This window comes from Hippopotamus amphibius, chromosome 12 (assembly GCF_030028045.1).
Source record: "Hippopotamus amphibius kiboko isolate mHipAmp2 chromosome 12, mHipAmp2.hap2, whole genome shotgun sequence".
In the NCBI taxonomy this organism is placed as follows: Eukaryota; Metazoa; Chordata; class Mammalia; order Artiodactyla; family Hippopotamidae; genus Hippopotamus; species Hippopotamus amphibius.
Genome location: NC_080197.1, coordinates 4,068,254 through 4,083,225, shown reverse-complemented (window position 1 = coordinate 4,083,225; position 14,972 = coordinate 4,068,254). Strand labels below are relative to the sequence as shown.

Sequence of the window (14,972 nt, the reverse complement as noted above, 5' to 3'; positions counted from 1 at the left end):
TCCAGTCATTTTCTTTCACTGTCATCTGTGTTTTCTCTACTGTGCCCTATTCTCCTTGTCCTCCGGGTTCAAGTCTGAAGTCTCAGATTAAACATCATTTGCCCAGAAAGGCTTCCCTTGACCTCCCTCTTTGAGGTCAAGCCCTCTCCTCCCTGCACTTTCCCTATCATCAGAGGCAACGATTCTTTTCTCTTTTCTGCCATTAGCACTAGATAAACAGTGACTACCAGCCCATACCACCAAGAAGGCGCTCGGTAAATATTTCTTGAATGGATTCAGTGAAACCAACTTCTCCTTTCCAAGGAAATTCTCCACCAGAATTTTTCTGAAATAGGAAAATATCTTGAAAGACTTTAGAATCCTTATTTTCAGTAATGCAAGCTAATTTGGACATTTTATATGAGGCTTTTCAAAAACAACAGGTCAACAATATCTCAGGAGGCAAGACTTACAGACCCAATTATTCTAAATCATCGGTACTTACAGACGGAATGTGATGCTTTCATTTGGGTTTGTTAATCCATTTAACAGTAAGTAACATTTTGGTTGCGAGAGAGGTGAGTTAAATAACCCCTGATTCCATAGAAGCAATTAGTTATATATACATTAATTTGCCTGCTTTCAATTCAGGTACTGTTTAAAAAAGAAATGTAAGAGAAGTAGTGGGAATTTAACGGCCATTCATTCTTTGCAACATTTTCAGAAAGCAACTGAAAATGAACCCTGAAACAAGCCAACAGTAGGGACAACTTGTTAACTTAATACGCTTTAATCTCGTGAATAGAAGCTGGAGCCAAGTCACTGAATCCAGAGCGGCGGACTCCCACCTCCTGACACCTGCAAGACACCCAGGCATGGGTGTTCCCACAGCATCTCCAATCAGCACAACCCAATCCGAACTCATTAGCAGATGCATCAGGGAAGCTGCCCCTCCCCCCCCCGCCCGGCTCCTTGTCTCCGTGGTGCCCCATCCCTGGAACGCAGGCTGCAAGTCTTGGCAACATCTTCCCGGGTGTCTCCTTAGCCATCCCCCAGGCTGCTGCATCCTCAGGACTGAACCTCAATATTGCAGCAGGCGCCCTGGCCCTTACTTAGCCCCCGTTAACTCTCACTGAGCCCTCTTAACTTGCACCCCCACCTCCAAGCTCCCTCATCCGCATCATAATAACTAATACTTTCTGAACACCTACTGTGTGTGAGCTCCATGCTCAGCGATCTACATACATTGGTGCGTTACATCATTCCAAAGAGTCCTCAGTGAAAACCTGACTCCCCCACACCATCTCCCTAAGCCTGCCTCGCCCACTTCATCCAGGCTTCTCACTGGCCTGCCAGGTGCCAGTCTCAGCGGCCTTTGGGTTCCAAGGGCACACGACCAGCCTCTGTCTGGCAGCTCTGCTCTCCTAGTGTTCTCTCCTTGGTCCAGCTTGCTTCCTTCCTTGTACCACATGACTCTCAGCTCAAATATAACTTTCTTAGAGACTGCCGAAGTCGGGCTCTCCTATTATCACAAATTACCAACCAGCACTTGTCACGCTCTGCCGTTATCTCATCTGTTTGTTCCCTCAGGAGAATACAGGCTCCCCCAGGGCGAGGGTGATGTCCGGTTTGTTCACCAATGAGCGCCAGGAGTAGCACAGTGCCAGGTACTTAGTGGACACACACTGGACAGGAGTCGGATGAGGAGACGAGGGATGCACGAAAGCACAGTGCCGGTGAGCCCCCTGGGAGTGTTGGCCGTGATCAGTACTCCGGAGCTCTTGTCTCTAACACTCTCTCCTTACAGACACGTGCATTACTCTCCCAAGCATCCAGATCTGACAGTGTTAACTTCCCTTCTTAAAACTGCCCATGATGAGCACCACGGTATCATTTACTTTTAACCAAAGTAATGTTGTTTTACAAGGTTGCGTTAGTTTCAGGTGGACAGCAAAGTGATTCAGTTCTATTTACATACACACACACATATATTCTTTTCCAGATTCAGAATATATATATATACCTTTTCAGATTCTTTTCCATTATAGATTATTACAAGATATTGAACATAGTTCCCTGGCTTTACAGTCAGTCCTTGTTGTTTTTCCATCTAAAATACAGTGCTGTGTACCTGGTAATCCCAAACTCCTAATTCATCCCCCACCCACCTTCCCCTTTGTTAACCATGTTTGTTTTCCAAGTCTGTGAGTCTGTTTCTGTTTTGTAAATAAGTTCATTTGTATCATTATTTTAGATTCCACATGTAAGTGATAGCATAAGCCCAATGAGGGAGGCATAGGCTCTGTTCTTGTGCCAGATGTCAGATGTGGAAACTGATGCTCAGAGGACCAGAAGTCCCAGTGAAAAAGGCCCAGAGCTGGGAGGCAAGCCAGGCCACGTGTGCGTCTCCTTCCAAACTTCTACGCGGAGCCAACATCTATGCGGAGCCAACATCCCTGCGGCTCAACCAAGTCGTGCTCCTGGGTCAATTGGCAGGTTCCCTCCGCCGCGCGAAGGCGGCCGCCTGCGCCCGGCCCCGCCCCCGCCCCCGGCCCCGCCCCTCCGGCCCCGCCCCTCCGGCCCTGTGCTTCCCGCCCTGGATGAGGCGCGCGTCCGTAGGGGGCGGGGCCGCGGGGCCGCGCGCGCGCCTCCACCCGCCGTGCGCATGCGCCGCGCTCGCGAGAAACGATGGCGGGCGCCGCGCCGGGCGCCATCATGGAGGAGGATTACTTCGGGAGCGCGGCCGAGTGGGGCGACGAGGCGGACGGCGGCCAGGTGAGGGGGGCACCGGGCGCCCCCGACGAGGACTGTTGGTCTCCGTCGCCGGCGGGCCGGCCCCGCTCCCGCCGCGTGGTCCACGCACAATCCGCCCCGCCGCCTGCCGCCGCGCCCCCGCCCCCGCGCCGGCCCCCGCCCTGCCCGCTGCCCTGCCCGCTGCCCTGCCCGCCGCGGCGGGGTCGGGGGTCGGGGGTCGGGGGTCGGGGCCGGGGGCCGCTCCCCCCGGGACGTGAGCCGGCCGCAGGGGCGCCGCCCCCTCGTCGTGACCCGAGCTGACCCTCCGACCAGCCTGGGCGGCCTCGGGTTCAGGCCCTGGGACTTCCCAGTCCCCCGGGCGGGCCGGACGCCGCCTCCAGGGTGCGGGGCTGGGCTCAGACACACGGTATAAAAAGTAGTCATCATCTTAAAAAAAGTCCAGCTCGGCATCGTGAGGTGGAAACGTGGGACTCTGGACGTTCTCGCCTCTGCTTTACTGTCTGCACACCGTCCTCTTGGGCGCTCGGGCAGATTTATTCAGCCCTTGGCCTGAGTGACCAGGCCGTCCATCCTCGACCTTTAGGGTTTGCTGTGGAAGCTGGGGGAGCGGGGGGGAGCTCAGAACCTTCTCCCCTGGAGCCCGGGGTTGCACCGTCGGACCTGGGCGCGCTCGCTCGGCCGGGGGACCCCAACCCGGTTCTCACCTGAAGACCCGCCCGAAGTGGTGTTTGAAACCCAGCTTCTCAGGCCCCTTCCCAGGGGACGGGGAGGCAGTTGGTCTGGAGGGGGGCCTAGGGACCTGCCTTTGAACAAGAGCCAAGGTTAGGTGTGTTTGGGACATACCGAAGCGATGTTTGAAGGAAGGACGCCTGGAGCGGGGTGCTCCGTTGAAAGGGGCGGGCGGGGCACTGGAGGGCACTGAAGCCCGTCCGGGGCTGTAGAGGTGGGCACTGTGCTCCAGGCGCTGAAAGGAGGCCTGTGTGGTTAGTTGCCTGATGGAAGCAGTGGGTTCTGAAGGGCCTTTGAGAGCTGCTGAAAAGCATGACTTGTTCAAGAGTTGGGGGCAGGGAGTGACACTGGAAACTTCGCGTGTTGGGTGGTTCCAGGGTGTTGGAGGCTTAGAGTGGAGGGATGGAGTCCAGTTTAGCTACTTGAAAATCTGTGCCCGCTAGCTGCTGTCGTGCATTCTCTCAGTCCACGCTCACGATGCTGAGTTGGGTGTTCCTCTGCTCATTATGTCAACGAAGAAAGGGAGGCGGGAGGACCTAGTGACCTGCCCAAGGTCAGGAAACTCATACATGAAGGAGTGGGGATCCCACCTCGGTCCTTTGTCTGCATCTGCATCTAGCAAACTGCTGGACCGCCGAAGCCTTCCAGTCATAGGGTTAGAACCAGGGCATGTGGAACGGCGTCCAGTCCAGTGCCCTCATTTTGAAAAGTGAGCACTCCAGTTGTTCACTTCTTTTATGCAGTTACGAATGGCAGAGCCAGGCCTCGACCCCACATACAGGAGGCTGGGGAGCCTCACGTTTGGGAAACTTTAAGCATAATCTTATTTATTTATTTATTTATTGGCTGTGTTGGGTCTTCGTTGCTGCACATGGGCTTTGTTCAGCTGTGGCGAGTGAGGGCTACTCTTTGTTGCAGTGCGCGGCTTCTCATTGCCGTGGCTTCTCTTGTCGTGGAGCACGGGCTCTAGGCATGTGGGCTTCAGTAGCTGTGGCTTAGTTGCTCTGCGGCATGTGGGATCTTCCTGGAGCAGGGATGGAACCCGTGTCTCCTGCATTGGCAGGTGGATTCTTAACCACTGTGCCACCGGGGAAGTCCCTTGATCTTGCATGATCTTGATTTCTCCCCCGACCTTAACAGGCTCCTGCTATGAGAGTGGCGGCCTGGATGTTCATGTTCATTCTAACTGTGGCTTAATGGAGGAGGAAGAGAGAGTCAAGAAACATGACAGGAGGGGCAGTATGAGCTGGATTTTGAAAGATAGTGGAAGATCAATGTCTGTGACCCAAATTCTGTTCACTTGACCACATGGTGGGTGGATTTGGGGGAGGCAGGACGATGTGTAAGGAGGCTGCTGTGCCGTTCAGTCCCGGTGGTGGAAGCTGAGGGGCGCTGAAGTGCAGAGGGTTTAGGCAGGCTGCAAGGTTGTCTGTCGGGAGTGGCAAGGGGTGAGTCTGGCTAGATGAGGAGTGGGAGGTTGAGGTCGTGCTGGAGCCTGGGTGTCCTTGCTGAGGGGACAGGAAACTTTTAGCAAGAAAGAGATGTCAGATTTATGGCTTATTAAGATCATGGTGGCATCAGCGTGAAAGGTGATTGAAAGGAAGGAACGAGACTGAGCCACGGGGGACCGCTGCTGCCGCGAGCATGCCCAGAGTAAGGAAGCGCAGCGGGAAGGAGGGAGGATGGCTGAGTAGGGTAGCCGTGTGCAAGAGAGGCTTGGTGGGTCTTTGGACAGGATGTGGGAGCAGAAACTGAAGACTACTAGGTTTGTGAGTTTTGGGGAGCAGGTAGATGGTGGAATCTTTTATGAAAACATGGGTCGTAGGAAGCAGATCTGTTCAGAGGGAAAAGAGGAGGTCAGTTTGGGATCTAATGCGTTTTCAGTACTAGTGGGACTTCTGGATGGAAGTGAGAATAGACAGTTAATACTTGAGTCGGGAGCTCGAGAGAGAGAGAGAGAGAGAGAGAGAGAGAGAGATCTAGGCTAAATTCTAGACTTATGAGCAGGGAGGTGGCATCACCCAAGAGAAGATGTAGTGGAAAAAAAGAGTGTCCAGGGTAGAAGCCTGAGCACACAGACACAGCAGGGTGCACCTTGGGGCGGAGGCCGGCCTTCGTTCACGGTCTTGCTCAGGGCGCCCACTCAGATAAGGTCTGAGAGGAGACTCCCCTGTCTCCATGGTGAAGGAAGCACGTTCCTCTGCTCCCAGAGCACTGCCTTCAGGATGTAAGTCTGGACCAGAGCGGGCGAGCTTTTCTGGAAAGAGCCAGATAGTGACTGTTGTTAGCTCGCAGGTCTCTGCCACAACTCTGCTCTGCCGTTGCAGGGGAAAAGCAGCCACAGACCATATGTTTTTAAAAGGGGGCTGTGTGGCTGTGTCCCAGTAACACTTTATTTCCAGTGACGGAGGACGATGGACTTGGCCCCGGGCCGTAGTCTGCTGATCCCTGGCCCAGCCCTTACCCCAGCACGTGAGGGTCAGTTGCTAGTCTGTAAACTCCTTCAGCAGAAAAAGCCATCTCATGTCTTATGTGTTCTTAGGTTTCCTGGTGAGAAGTACAGTGCTCAGTATAGAGTGAGTGTTCAAAACGCATCTGCTTGTTGGTAACAGCGTTAAGGCTGGACAGACCTTGGGGTCGTGCAGTCCACTGTCATCACACCATCATCCTGCTTTGCCCTTAGATTTCAGTGACTTGCCTAAGGTTGCTTCCATGCAGAACAGGGACTAGCCTCAGCCAGGCCTGCTGATCTGAGGTGAGCCAGTGAGCTTCACTTTCTGACAGCAGATGGATGGCTTATGCCTTCAAGAAGTGCTCCATCAGTCTTTGTTGGAAAGCGTTCTGGGGCACGTGTGAAGTAGTGACAGCGAAGACAGTAACAGCAGCTGACGTCTGCTGAACGCTCCCTGAATGTCAGCTGCTGTGCCTGGCTCTTCCAAAGATGAGCTCCTGGAATCCTCACAGCAGCCGATGGGGGTAGGTCCTATTGTTATCTCTGCTCAGGAGAAGAGAAGTGGGTGCCCGGGTGAGGTGTCTTGTATGAGATGCAGGAACTTGCATGACCCCTGTACACAAGTTTGCTGGCCTGGAGTCGTGATTCAAACCCACTTGGTGTGACTCTGGATTCCATTTTCTTAGCGCCTCGTTACTTGTCCAGCGTGCTTCACGAGATTGTTGTGAAAGTCAAATGAAATGACTTAACGTGGAACACTGTTGACATGGACCACATCCTAGGGGTTTAAGGTGAGACTGCAGGGTATCTGTAGTAACGAAAATTAGCCTGGCTCTTTTCACCAGCAGCAGGAGGATGATTATGGAGAGGGAGAAGATGACGCCGAGGTCCAGCAGGAGTGCCTGCATAAATTCTCCACCCGCGATTACATAATGGAGCCCTCCATCTTTAACACCCTGAAGAGGTATGTGAGAAAGGTTGTTTGCACTGGGAGGAGAAAGTGGTGTAATAGACCCAGAAGATGACATGTGAAAGTCAGAAGAATGCTACTGGATGCTGGAACGGAAGATACTGGGACAGAAGGCCTCCAGGGGTCACCGCCCTTTAAAAGTCTCAATAACCTGTCTTCCCCCTCCCCTCCCTGTGGCCGTCCATCCCCACGCCCCCGTCTACGTCCATTTGAGTGCTGTAGCTTGTTTGTTTGCTTTTTCTAGGTACTTTCAGGCAGGAGGGTCTCCAGAGAATGTAATCCAGCTCTTATCAGAGAACTACACTGCCGTGGCCCAGACCGTCAACCTGCTGGCCGAGTGGCTCATTCAGACAGGTGCTTTGTGGGGGCCTGGGGCCTGGCTACTCCCCATCCCCACCTTTACAGTAGACCACTGGGTCATTACAATGTTGATAAATTGGAAAGGCGTTCTTTGTTTTCCTGGTTTTTAAGACTTCTGTCAGTAGTAACTGAACTTCTTACCCATTTTCATTGGCTTGATTTTTATCTTTGATTCAATAATTGAGGTTTACAGATAGCCTGCAAACGTGATTCTCATTGAGCTGTTCTCCCTACCGTGTTGTAGAATTAAAGGATTATACAGTGTATGTTCAGTGTGTCATTTTTAAGAGGTCTGTTACAGCAAGCAGTAGATGATGGATAATTTAGGACTGGGTATGATTATGGCTTTTAGCTAATATGATCAAAGTAGAGCCTTACTGTAAATCCACTGTGCTCAGTAGAGATGACATCGCGGAGTAAGTGCTGCCTGGAAATGAGTGGACTCCCTGCTGTGATCACGGTGATCACACATGAGTTTGTCCCTCACTGGCATCTGCTCTGTTCTACTGTGGTGGGGGGCAGTGTTTTTCCATCCTCCTCCCTGTCTATTTTGGCAGTTTGTCCTCGTTCCTAGATGTCACCATCCTTTCCACGTAAACAAGCATCCTTGTGTGTTTTGCCCTGGGCTGCTTTTTGGGTCTTACCATTGAATATGAGTAATATTAATTTTTAAAAGAGGCCCCAGACCCTAAGTGGTTAGAAGCAGTTCTATGATATTTACATCACATGTAAACGTTTGGGCTGTCTACTTTTCCTAAAGTAACACAGCGAGTTGAGAGATGCCATTTTCCATCTAGTTGCTTTCATTTTCTCTCAGGTGTTGAACCAGTGCAGGTTCAGGAAACTGTGGAAAATCACTTGAAGAGTTTATTGATCAAACATTTTGACCCCCGCAAAGCAGATTCTATCTTCACTGAAGAAGGAGAGGTGAGGAGCCTTTTCCCCTCTGATCCAGCTCCTAGACTCTTGCTGACTCCACGTGTACACGGGCGTGGGGCGCGTCGCGGCAGCGGTGCAGGGATGGGGGCTGACGTCAGGGTGTGAGAATGAACTCCCGCAGGGTCTGAAGCTGCCCTTAGATGCTCTGCTCGGGGCAGGGAGAGCTTGCGTGCCGGGTGCAGCGGGTACTGGGGGGGCGGGGGGGCGGCAGAGCCTCTGCACAGGTTGGGGTGGACTTCGGGGGGGTGGTGCCGCCCCGGGCCCATCCGTCACACAGCCAGAGCACAGGGGACCCATTTTCGTGGCCACAGTGTGCTGATGGACAAGACCACCTGCATTATTTAGGGTGCCTCTCTCTTTGCTGAGGGCCTGCAGCTGACGTGGCCCGAGTCAGTATGCGCGAGACGCGGCCTCTAATGCAGACGTCCCAGGAAGCGCCTTTCAGTGCCTTCTCGCGAGGGGCTGGAGCCTCCAAACGCTGTGGGGGGCGTCCAGGGCTCTGGCTCGGCCACTCGGCCACCATGTGGCCTCACCAGCTCGGGGCCTGCTTCCTTCAGGGGCCCTTGGCTGAAGCTAGGAGCCTGGGGGCTCTTCCTGTCCTGTTGGCACAACGTAATCCTCACTTAGGCTAAAGCTAGGCGTCTTATCTTGCTGTCTGTCTGTTTGTTGTCAGACCCCCGCTTGGCTTGAACAGATGATTGCACACACCACGTGGAGAGACCTTTTTTACAAACTGGCTGAAGCCCACCCAGACTGTTTGATGCTTAACTTCACTGTTAAGGTAGGAAGAGTCCTAGAGTCAGAGAAAAGATGAAAGTATTTATGAATGAGGGTGATTTTGAGTTGGTTGGTTGGTGGTCTGTTTCGTTTGAAAAGATCCTCTATGCTTTTTTTTTTTTTTTTTTTAATTTATTTATTGGCTGTGTTGGGTCTTCATTGCTGCACACAGGCTTTCTCTAGTTGCTGAGAGCGGGGGCTACTCTTCATTGTGGTGTGCGGGCTCCTCATTGTAGTGGCTTCTCTTGTTGAGGAGCACAGGCAGTAGGTGTGTGGGCTTCAACAGTTGCGGCACATGGGCTCAATAGTTGTGGCTCACAGGCTCTAGAGCACAGGATCAACAGTTGTGGCACACAGGCTTAGTTGCTCCGTCGCATGTGGAATCTTCCCAGAGCAGGGCTCGAACCCGTGTCCCCTGCATTGGCAGGCGGATTCTTAACCACTGCACCACCTAGGAAGTCCCCTATATGCTTTTTTGGTAGAGGTTTTTGTCATTTTACTTTAGTGAGTCTTAAACGTTGAGAAAGAAAAGCATAGAATTTGTATGTTTGGGGATCGACGTGGACTGTGTTTTAGGATTTGGCAGGAATATGTTACAGAGCCCACTGTGTTCGGAGAGGAGCTTTTAAGAGCGCCTGGGCTGTCTCCTCCATCCCACACGAAGAATCAGGGGTGGGGGGTTTGACTGGGACCACCAGCCTAGTTAGTGGTGAAGCAGGGACCAGTGCTTGTGCCTCCTCATCCCAGATTCTGCCAGTGGCCTCCTTCCTGCAGGTGTGTGGCCAGGGCTTGTCAGCGCTGTCTTTTGGCTTCTTATTTCCGTATTGTAGCTTATTTCCGATGCAGGGTACCAAGGGGAGATCACCAGCGTGTCCACAGCCTGCCAGCAGCTGGAAGTGTTTTCTAGAGTGCTTCGTACTTCTCTAGCTACGATTTTGGACGGAGGAGAAGAAAACCTCGAAAAAAATCTCCCTGAGTTTGCTGTGAGTTCTTCACGTGGCTTAGATTAGAAGGAGGCTGTTTGGGATCATGTGTTTTCAGACGGGAAACTCTGTTTACTACGGAGAATGTCTGGGTTAGAGGGCACCTTCCCCGGGTGGGGACTTCCGTTTGAACTGTTGGCGTCTGACTCTTCTGTCTGTGTTTGTCACTGCTGCGGCCGTGAAACCCCACATACTTACTCCCTGCCGTCTTCCAGAAGATGGTGTGCCACGGGGAGCACACGTACCTGTTCGCCCAGGCCCTGATGTCCGTGCTGGCCCAGGAGGAGCAGGGGGGCTCAGCCGTGCGCAGGATCGCACAGGAGGTCCAGCGCTTCGCCCAGGAGAGGTGAGGGGGGGGTCCGCTCACCCTCACCCCCCACCCCATTGCCCCACGTCCACAACCGAAGACTCTACGTCCTCCTGTTTTTTTTGTTTTTGTTTTTTTTTAATGAATTATTTATTTTATTGGCTGTGTTGGGTCTTTTTTGCTGTGCACGGGCTTTCTTTTTAGTTGTGCTGAGTGGGCGCTACTCTTCGTTGTGGTGCATGGGCTTCAGTAGTTGCAGCACATGGGCTCAATAGTTGTGGCTCACGGGCTCAAAAGTGCAGGCTCAATAGTTGTGGTGCACGGGTTAGTTGCTCTGCGGCATGTGGAATCTTCCTGGAGCAGAGCTCGAACCCGTGTCCCCTGCATTGGCAAGCGGATTCTCAACCACTGCGCCACCTAGGAAGCCCCCTCCTGTTTTGACATATCGGTAAACTTCCTTTTATCCAGTAGAGCTGGAAAAGTTGGCCTAATTTTAAATACGTGAAGAGAGCTTGCTTTGTAGAGCTTTGCTTTTTTTTTTTTAAGAACTTTTATTGAGATCTGTAAAGCTTTGCTTTGATGAATATTTTGTGAATGATTTGCTTATGGTCTAATTCACTATATTTATGAAGCTAAATTCCCAATATATTGGGATTCATCAATGGTGAATGGCAGCCGTCCTGAAATAGTTCTTCAGTAGTCTGACTGTTAGATTGTGGTCCATATCTTACAGAATGAAACTAGCCCTTATTAGGTTAATTTTTCTACTTATGGAGTCTTAAGCTACTTAAAAAGTGCATGGTTCCTCTTAGGAAGCCTGTGAGCTGTACTGAACCATTCTTTCCCAGTTAGCTGTAAATGTTGTTTTCATGGGTCAGTTAGTAAACATACCAGTGGATGACAGAAGTGTGAAAAACAAAGGGACCCCAACAATTCAAAGCACAAATGTGAAAGAAGGAAGGAAGGAGGGAGGGAGAGAAAGAAGGAGAGGGCAGGGCAGGCCCCCACCTCGTCAGTGACAGGGGATGTACGATTCTTTCCACCCAGGGGCCATGACGCCAGTCAGATCACGCTGGCCCTGGGCACAGCTGCCTCCTACCCACGGGCGTGTCAGGCCCTTGGGGCTATGTTGTCCAAGGGAGCCCTGAATCCAGCCGACATCACCGTTCTGTTCAAGATGTTTACAAGCATGGACCCGCCTCCTGTTGAGCTGGTGTGTTGCCCTTCATTTGAATCCTAAGGTGGGATACCCTCAAGGCCAACGGGAAGTAGATTCTTTGGGAAAGTTGGTGGTCCTCTTACGTTCTCTGAAGTCAGTGAGTGCCCTTTCCTATTGAAATGCTTTTGTCCTCTCCCTGGTCCTGCCTCATCACGCCCTCAGCCCTCACGCACCCTGGTGCACACGCAGCGGTGGATGTGAGCGGGCACTCCTGCCCTGGGTGTGTGTGGATGTACCTGCCCTCTGTCCCTGCATCCCTTTTCAGTTAATGTGCTTCTCTTCAGATCCGGGTGCCGGCCTTCCTGGACCTGTTCATGCAATCCCTCTTCAAGCCGGGGGCCAGGATCAACCAGGACCATAAGCACAAGTACATCCACATCCTTGCATACGCCGCGAGTGTGGTGGAGACCTGGAAGAAGGTACTGTCGGTGCTGAGAACCAGAAACCTCCTCTCTCTGGTGTTATTTTGGAATTTTGGCTGCAGGGGATCACAGGCCCAACTAATGTCTAAAATGCCTTTTCTAGTGTTTCTGCATAAGATAGTCAAAGTGCTAAATGTCTCAAGGAAATGTGCATAGCGTCTGTGATACTAATTTAAACGGTAATTTGAAGTTTGACTGAGGAAATGAAACTGATTCCCTAAGCCACCGACAGACGCTGGTCTCCCTGGCTGTCGGTCTCTGTGTGTGACGGGGACCCTTGACTTCAGAGACAGGGACGGGGGCTGCAGAGAGAAGGGCCGATGGGTTACCCCGACTGCAAGGACGCGGGCACCGTCGGGATTCACCGACTTTGTATGTTTTCAGAACAAGCGAGTCAGCATCAATAAAGACGAGCTGAAGTCCACATCGAAAGCTGTTGAAACTGTTCACAATCTCTGTTGCAATGAGAACAAAGGGGCGTCTGAGCTCGTGGCCGAGCTGAGCACCCTCTATCAGTGCATCAGGTGAGCAGGTGGGAGCTCCAGACGTAGTTCTCTGGGGGGGAGGCGGTTTCAGCTTTCGTATTAAAAGGTCAAAAAATATAACAAGATTCAGAGATACTTATTCATTTCATTTATCCTCTCTTTTGTAAGTATTCAGAGAGAACTTTAAACTGTTTTAGCAGCATGAGTGATTTTCATGTGTTTATTTGCCAGAAGTCTGTTCACAAATTAGACTAAGAGGAAGAAAGACCACCCAAAATTACAAAAACGGATGAAGAAGAGGATTTCATTCAGTACAAGTTAGACCAGCAAAGTATTGCCTGGATAGAAAGGACTGGTCTTATGCCAAGTATATAAAGAAGCGTTCACTCGAAAAGCTTGCACAGAGGGTGTCCTCTTAGACATTTGTTCTAGTGACAGAGACAGGCTTTGCCAAATACAGGTCAGCTTCAGCCAGTCCAGCAGCCTCATGGAGTGTTGCACTGACGGCCCTCTCCTTTTAAACCAGCAAAGCTGGTCCACAATCAGCTGAGCGTGGGATTCGGGTTCCGGCGCTGTGCGTTTGAGAGGTGGCCGGTCTCAGACTGTTTTCACTCATGGTGTCTCCCTGGCAGAGCACGTTGAAGAGTACATTGATGGCTGGATTGAGTTGTTGTTGTTTAGGTTTGGTGTTTGCCCTCTAGAAAACTTTGTTTAAAGGACGTGTTCTGCCTTGTTTACCTGTAGGTTTCCAGTGGTGGCCATGGGTGTGCTGAAGTGGGTTGACTGGACTGTGTCAGAGCCGAGGTACTTCCAGCTGCAGACAGACCACACCCCGGTGCACCTGGCGCTGCTGGACGAGGTAGGGCTGTGAGCCCCCCGTCCACTGCCCCCAGCTCTGGGTCCAGGCCTCCTGCACGTCTGTTTTGTGCCTTCAGAAGACAAGCTTTCCAAAGCTAGTTATTTCTATCCTAAATGAGCAGTTTCCTTTTAAGGAACTAGTTTTCGTTGCCTCTGTAGATTTCTCAGTTTTTGTCAAGGGTCCCTGAAAGGATGAGGAACAGGACAGAAGCCACCAGGGCCCAGGGCCGGGGACCACTGTCGTCAGCCATGAGCTGTCTTTGGTGGCGCCCCTCTGGGGCCGACGGGGAGCCCGGAGACCCAGGCGGAGCGCTCAGGGCGCGCCCTTTGGCCTCTCTGTAGATCAGCACCTGCCACCAGCTCCTGCACCCCCAGGTGCTGCAGCTGCTGGTGAAGCTCTTCGAGACGGAGCACTCCCAGCTGGACGTGATGGAGCAGGTGAGCTGCGGCCCGTGGGCTGGGCTGGGCTGGGCTGGGCTGGGCTGGGCTCTGTGGCGGGGAGGAGGCCCCTTACTCAGGCCTGTCGCCCTGCCTGTGCAGCTCGAGTTGAAGAAGACCCTCTTGGACAGGATGGTGCACCTGCTGAGCCGGGGCTACGTGCTCCCCGTGGTCGGTTACATCCGCAAGTGTCTGGAGAAGTTGGACACCGACATTTCCCTCATTCGGCACTTTGTGACCGAGGTCAGCGCTGCGCGGGTTCCCGTTTCCCCCGGCAGCACCCTTCTTGGCCTGATGTAGTCACCTTGCCCCGAACTCTGGGAGCTGTGCCTTCTGATGGTCATGGTGATGACAGTGACACAGATAGCAGTCTCCCAGGCACAGCCTACCTGCAGAGGCAGCGTGTCCGCGGCATGACCCTGGGCGCCTTAATGTTGGAGATGGGGATTGCCGCCAGGAAGCAGGTGGGGGTGGGGGCCGGGTCTGCGCACACTGCTGCCCGCTGAGCAGCACCTGGAGCGGCTCACAGGCTGTGCCCCACAGGTGCTGGACGTCATCGCGCCCCCCTACACCTCTGACTTCGTGCAGCTTTTCCTCCCCATCCTGGAAAACGACAGCATCGCCGGCACCATCAAAACAGAAGGGGAGCACGACCCTGTGACGGAGTTCATAGGTGGGCGGCGTGCGCGCCTCGTGGCTGCAGTGTTCAGTGTCATCGTTTCCCTCCTGCTTCTAATGCAGCGCCCGTTTTCCTTCTGTTTGTTAAAGCTCACTGCAAGTCCAACTTCATCCTGATGAACTGAGTCAGAGCGTCCTCCAGAGCTGGTGCAGAACATTCCAGGGGACCTGGTGTGGAAACAGCCTTCCCAGCAGCTGTTGTGGAAGAGGCCCAGTCTGTGTCCTGGAAATGGGCTCTGGTGAGAGGAGGTGGAGGACTTTTCTAAAAGGGAAGACATTAGCCACGTAACTGCTGCTAGGAATGGTCCCCTCTCCTGGTACACCCAGGGCTGCCCCTGAGGCCTGTTGGCAGTATTCATTTCCCCCAGTAGCGGAACCAGGTTCCCGTTACCCCTTGGGACGTAGCCAGCTGTCAGCCCCCGGGGGTGGTGCAAATTCAGAAACTGAGACACTTAGATGAACTATGTTCAAAGTTGACTTAAGTTTTCTCACAAGACCTGATAGGTTAGTTTGTGTTGTTGTGATTTAACTTTCCAAGAACAAATGTAAGCCTTTCGAGGGTTGGAATGTGGATCCCAGCGTGACGCTGTCCTCATGTGTAGATAAAGCACTCGGACTCGGC

The 14,972-nt window shown here is 52.7% G+C and overlaps 1 protein-coding gene across 5 annotated transcripts; it reads left to right on the top strand.

Moving 5' to 3' along the window:
* Positions 1 to 2,639: 2,639 nt before the first annotated feature.
* On the top strand, positions 2,640 to 14,972 carry NELFCD (negative elongation factor complex member C/D). 5 transcript variants are annotated; one of them, XM_057702591.1, is made up of 15 exons: positions 2,640 to 2,754; positions 6,763 to 6,878; positions 7,129 to 7,238; positions 8,062 to 8,171; positions 8,857 to 8,964; positions 9,791 to 9,943; positions 10,159 to 10,289; positions 11,298 to 11,463; positions 11,754 to 11,888; positions 12,276 to 12,415; positions 13,121 to 13,235; positions 13,577 to 13,672; positions 13,775 to 13,915; positions 14,216 to 14,345; positions 14,441 to 14,972. In XM_057702591.1, the coding sequence occupies exons 1-15, from the start codon at positions 2,668 to 2,670 to the stop codon at positions 14,473 to 14,475; spliced, it is 1,773 nt and encodes a 590-aa protein (XP_057558574.1). In that variant the 5' UTR covers positions 2,640 to 2,667; the 3' UTR covers positions 14,476 to 14,972. The 5 variants fall into 5 exon arrangements, with proteins under 5 accessions (XP_057558574.1, XP_057558571.1, XP_057558572.1 ...); XM_057702589.1 differs by having other exon boundaries at positions 2,641 to 2,754; positions 6,760 to 6,878; XM_057702592.1 differs by having other exon boundaries at positions 2,646 to 2,754; positions 6,760 to 6,878; positions 10,162 to 10,289.

Coding starts and splice junctions, on each gene's coding strand:
- NELFCD (XM_057702587.1), top strand. CDS start 2,668: ATGGCGGGCGCCGCGCCGGGCGCCATCATGGAGGAGGATTACTTCGGG. Junction 7,239..8,061: donor CGAGTGGCTCATTCAGACAG/GTGCTTTGTGGG, acceptor ATTTTCTCTCAG/GTGTTGAACCAGTGCAGGTT. Junction 11,464..11,753: donor ACCCGCCTCCTGTTGAGCTG/GTGTGTTGCCCT, acceptor GCTTCTCTTCAG/ATCCGGGTGCCGGCCTTCCT.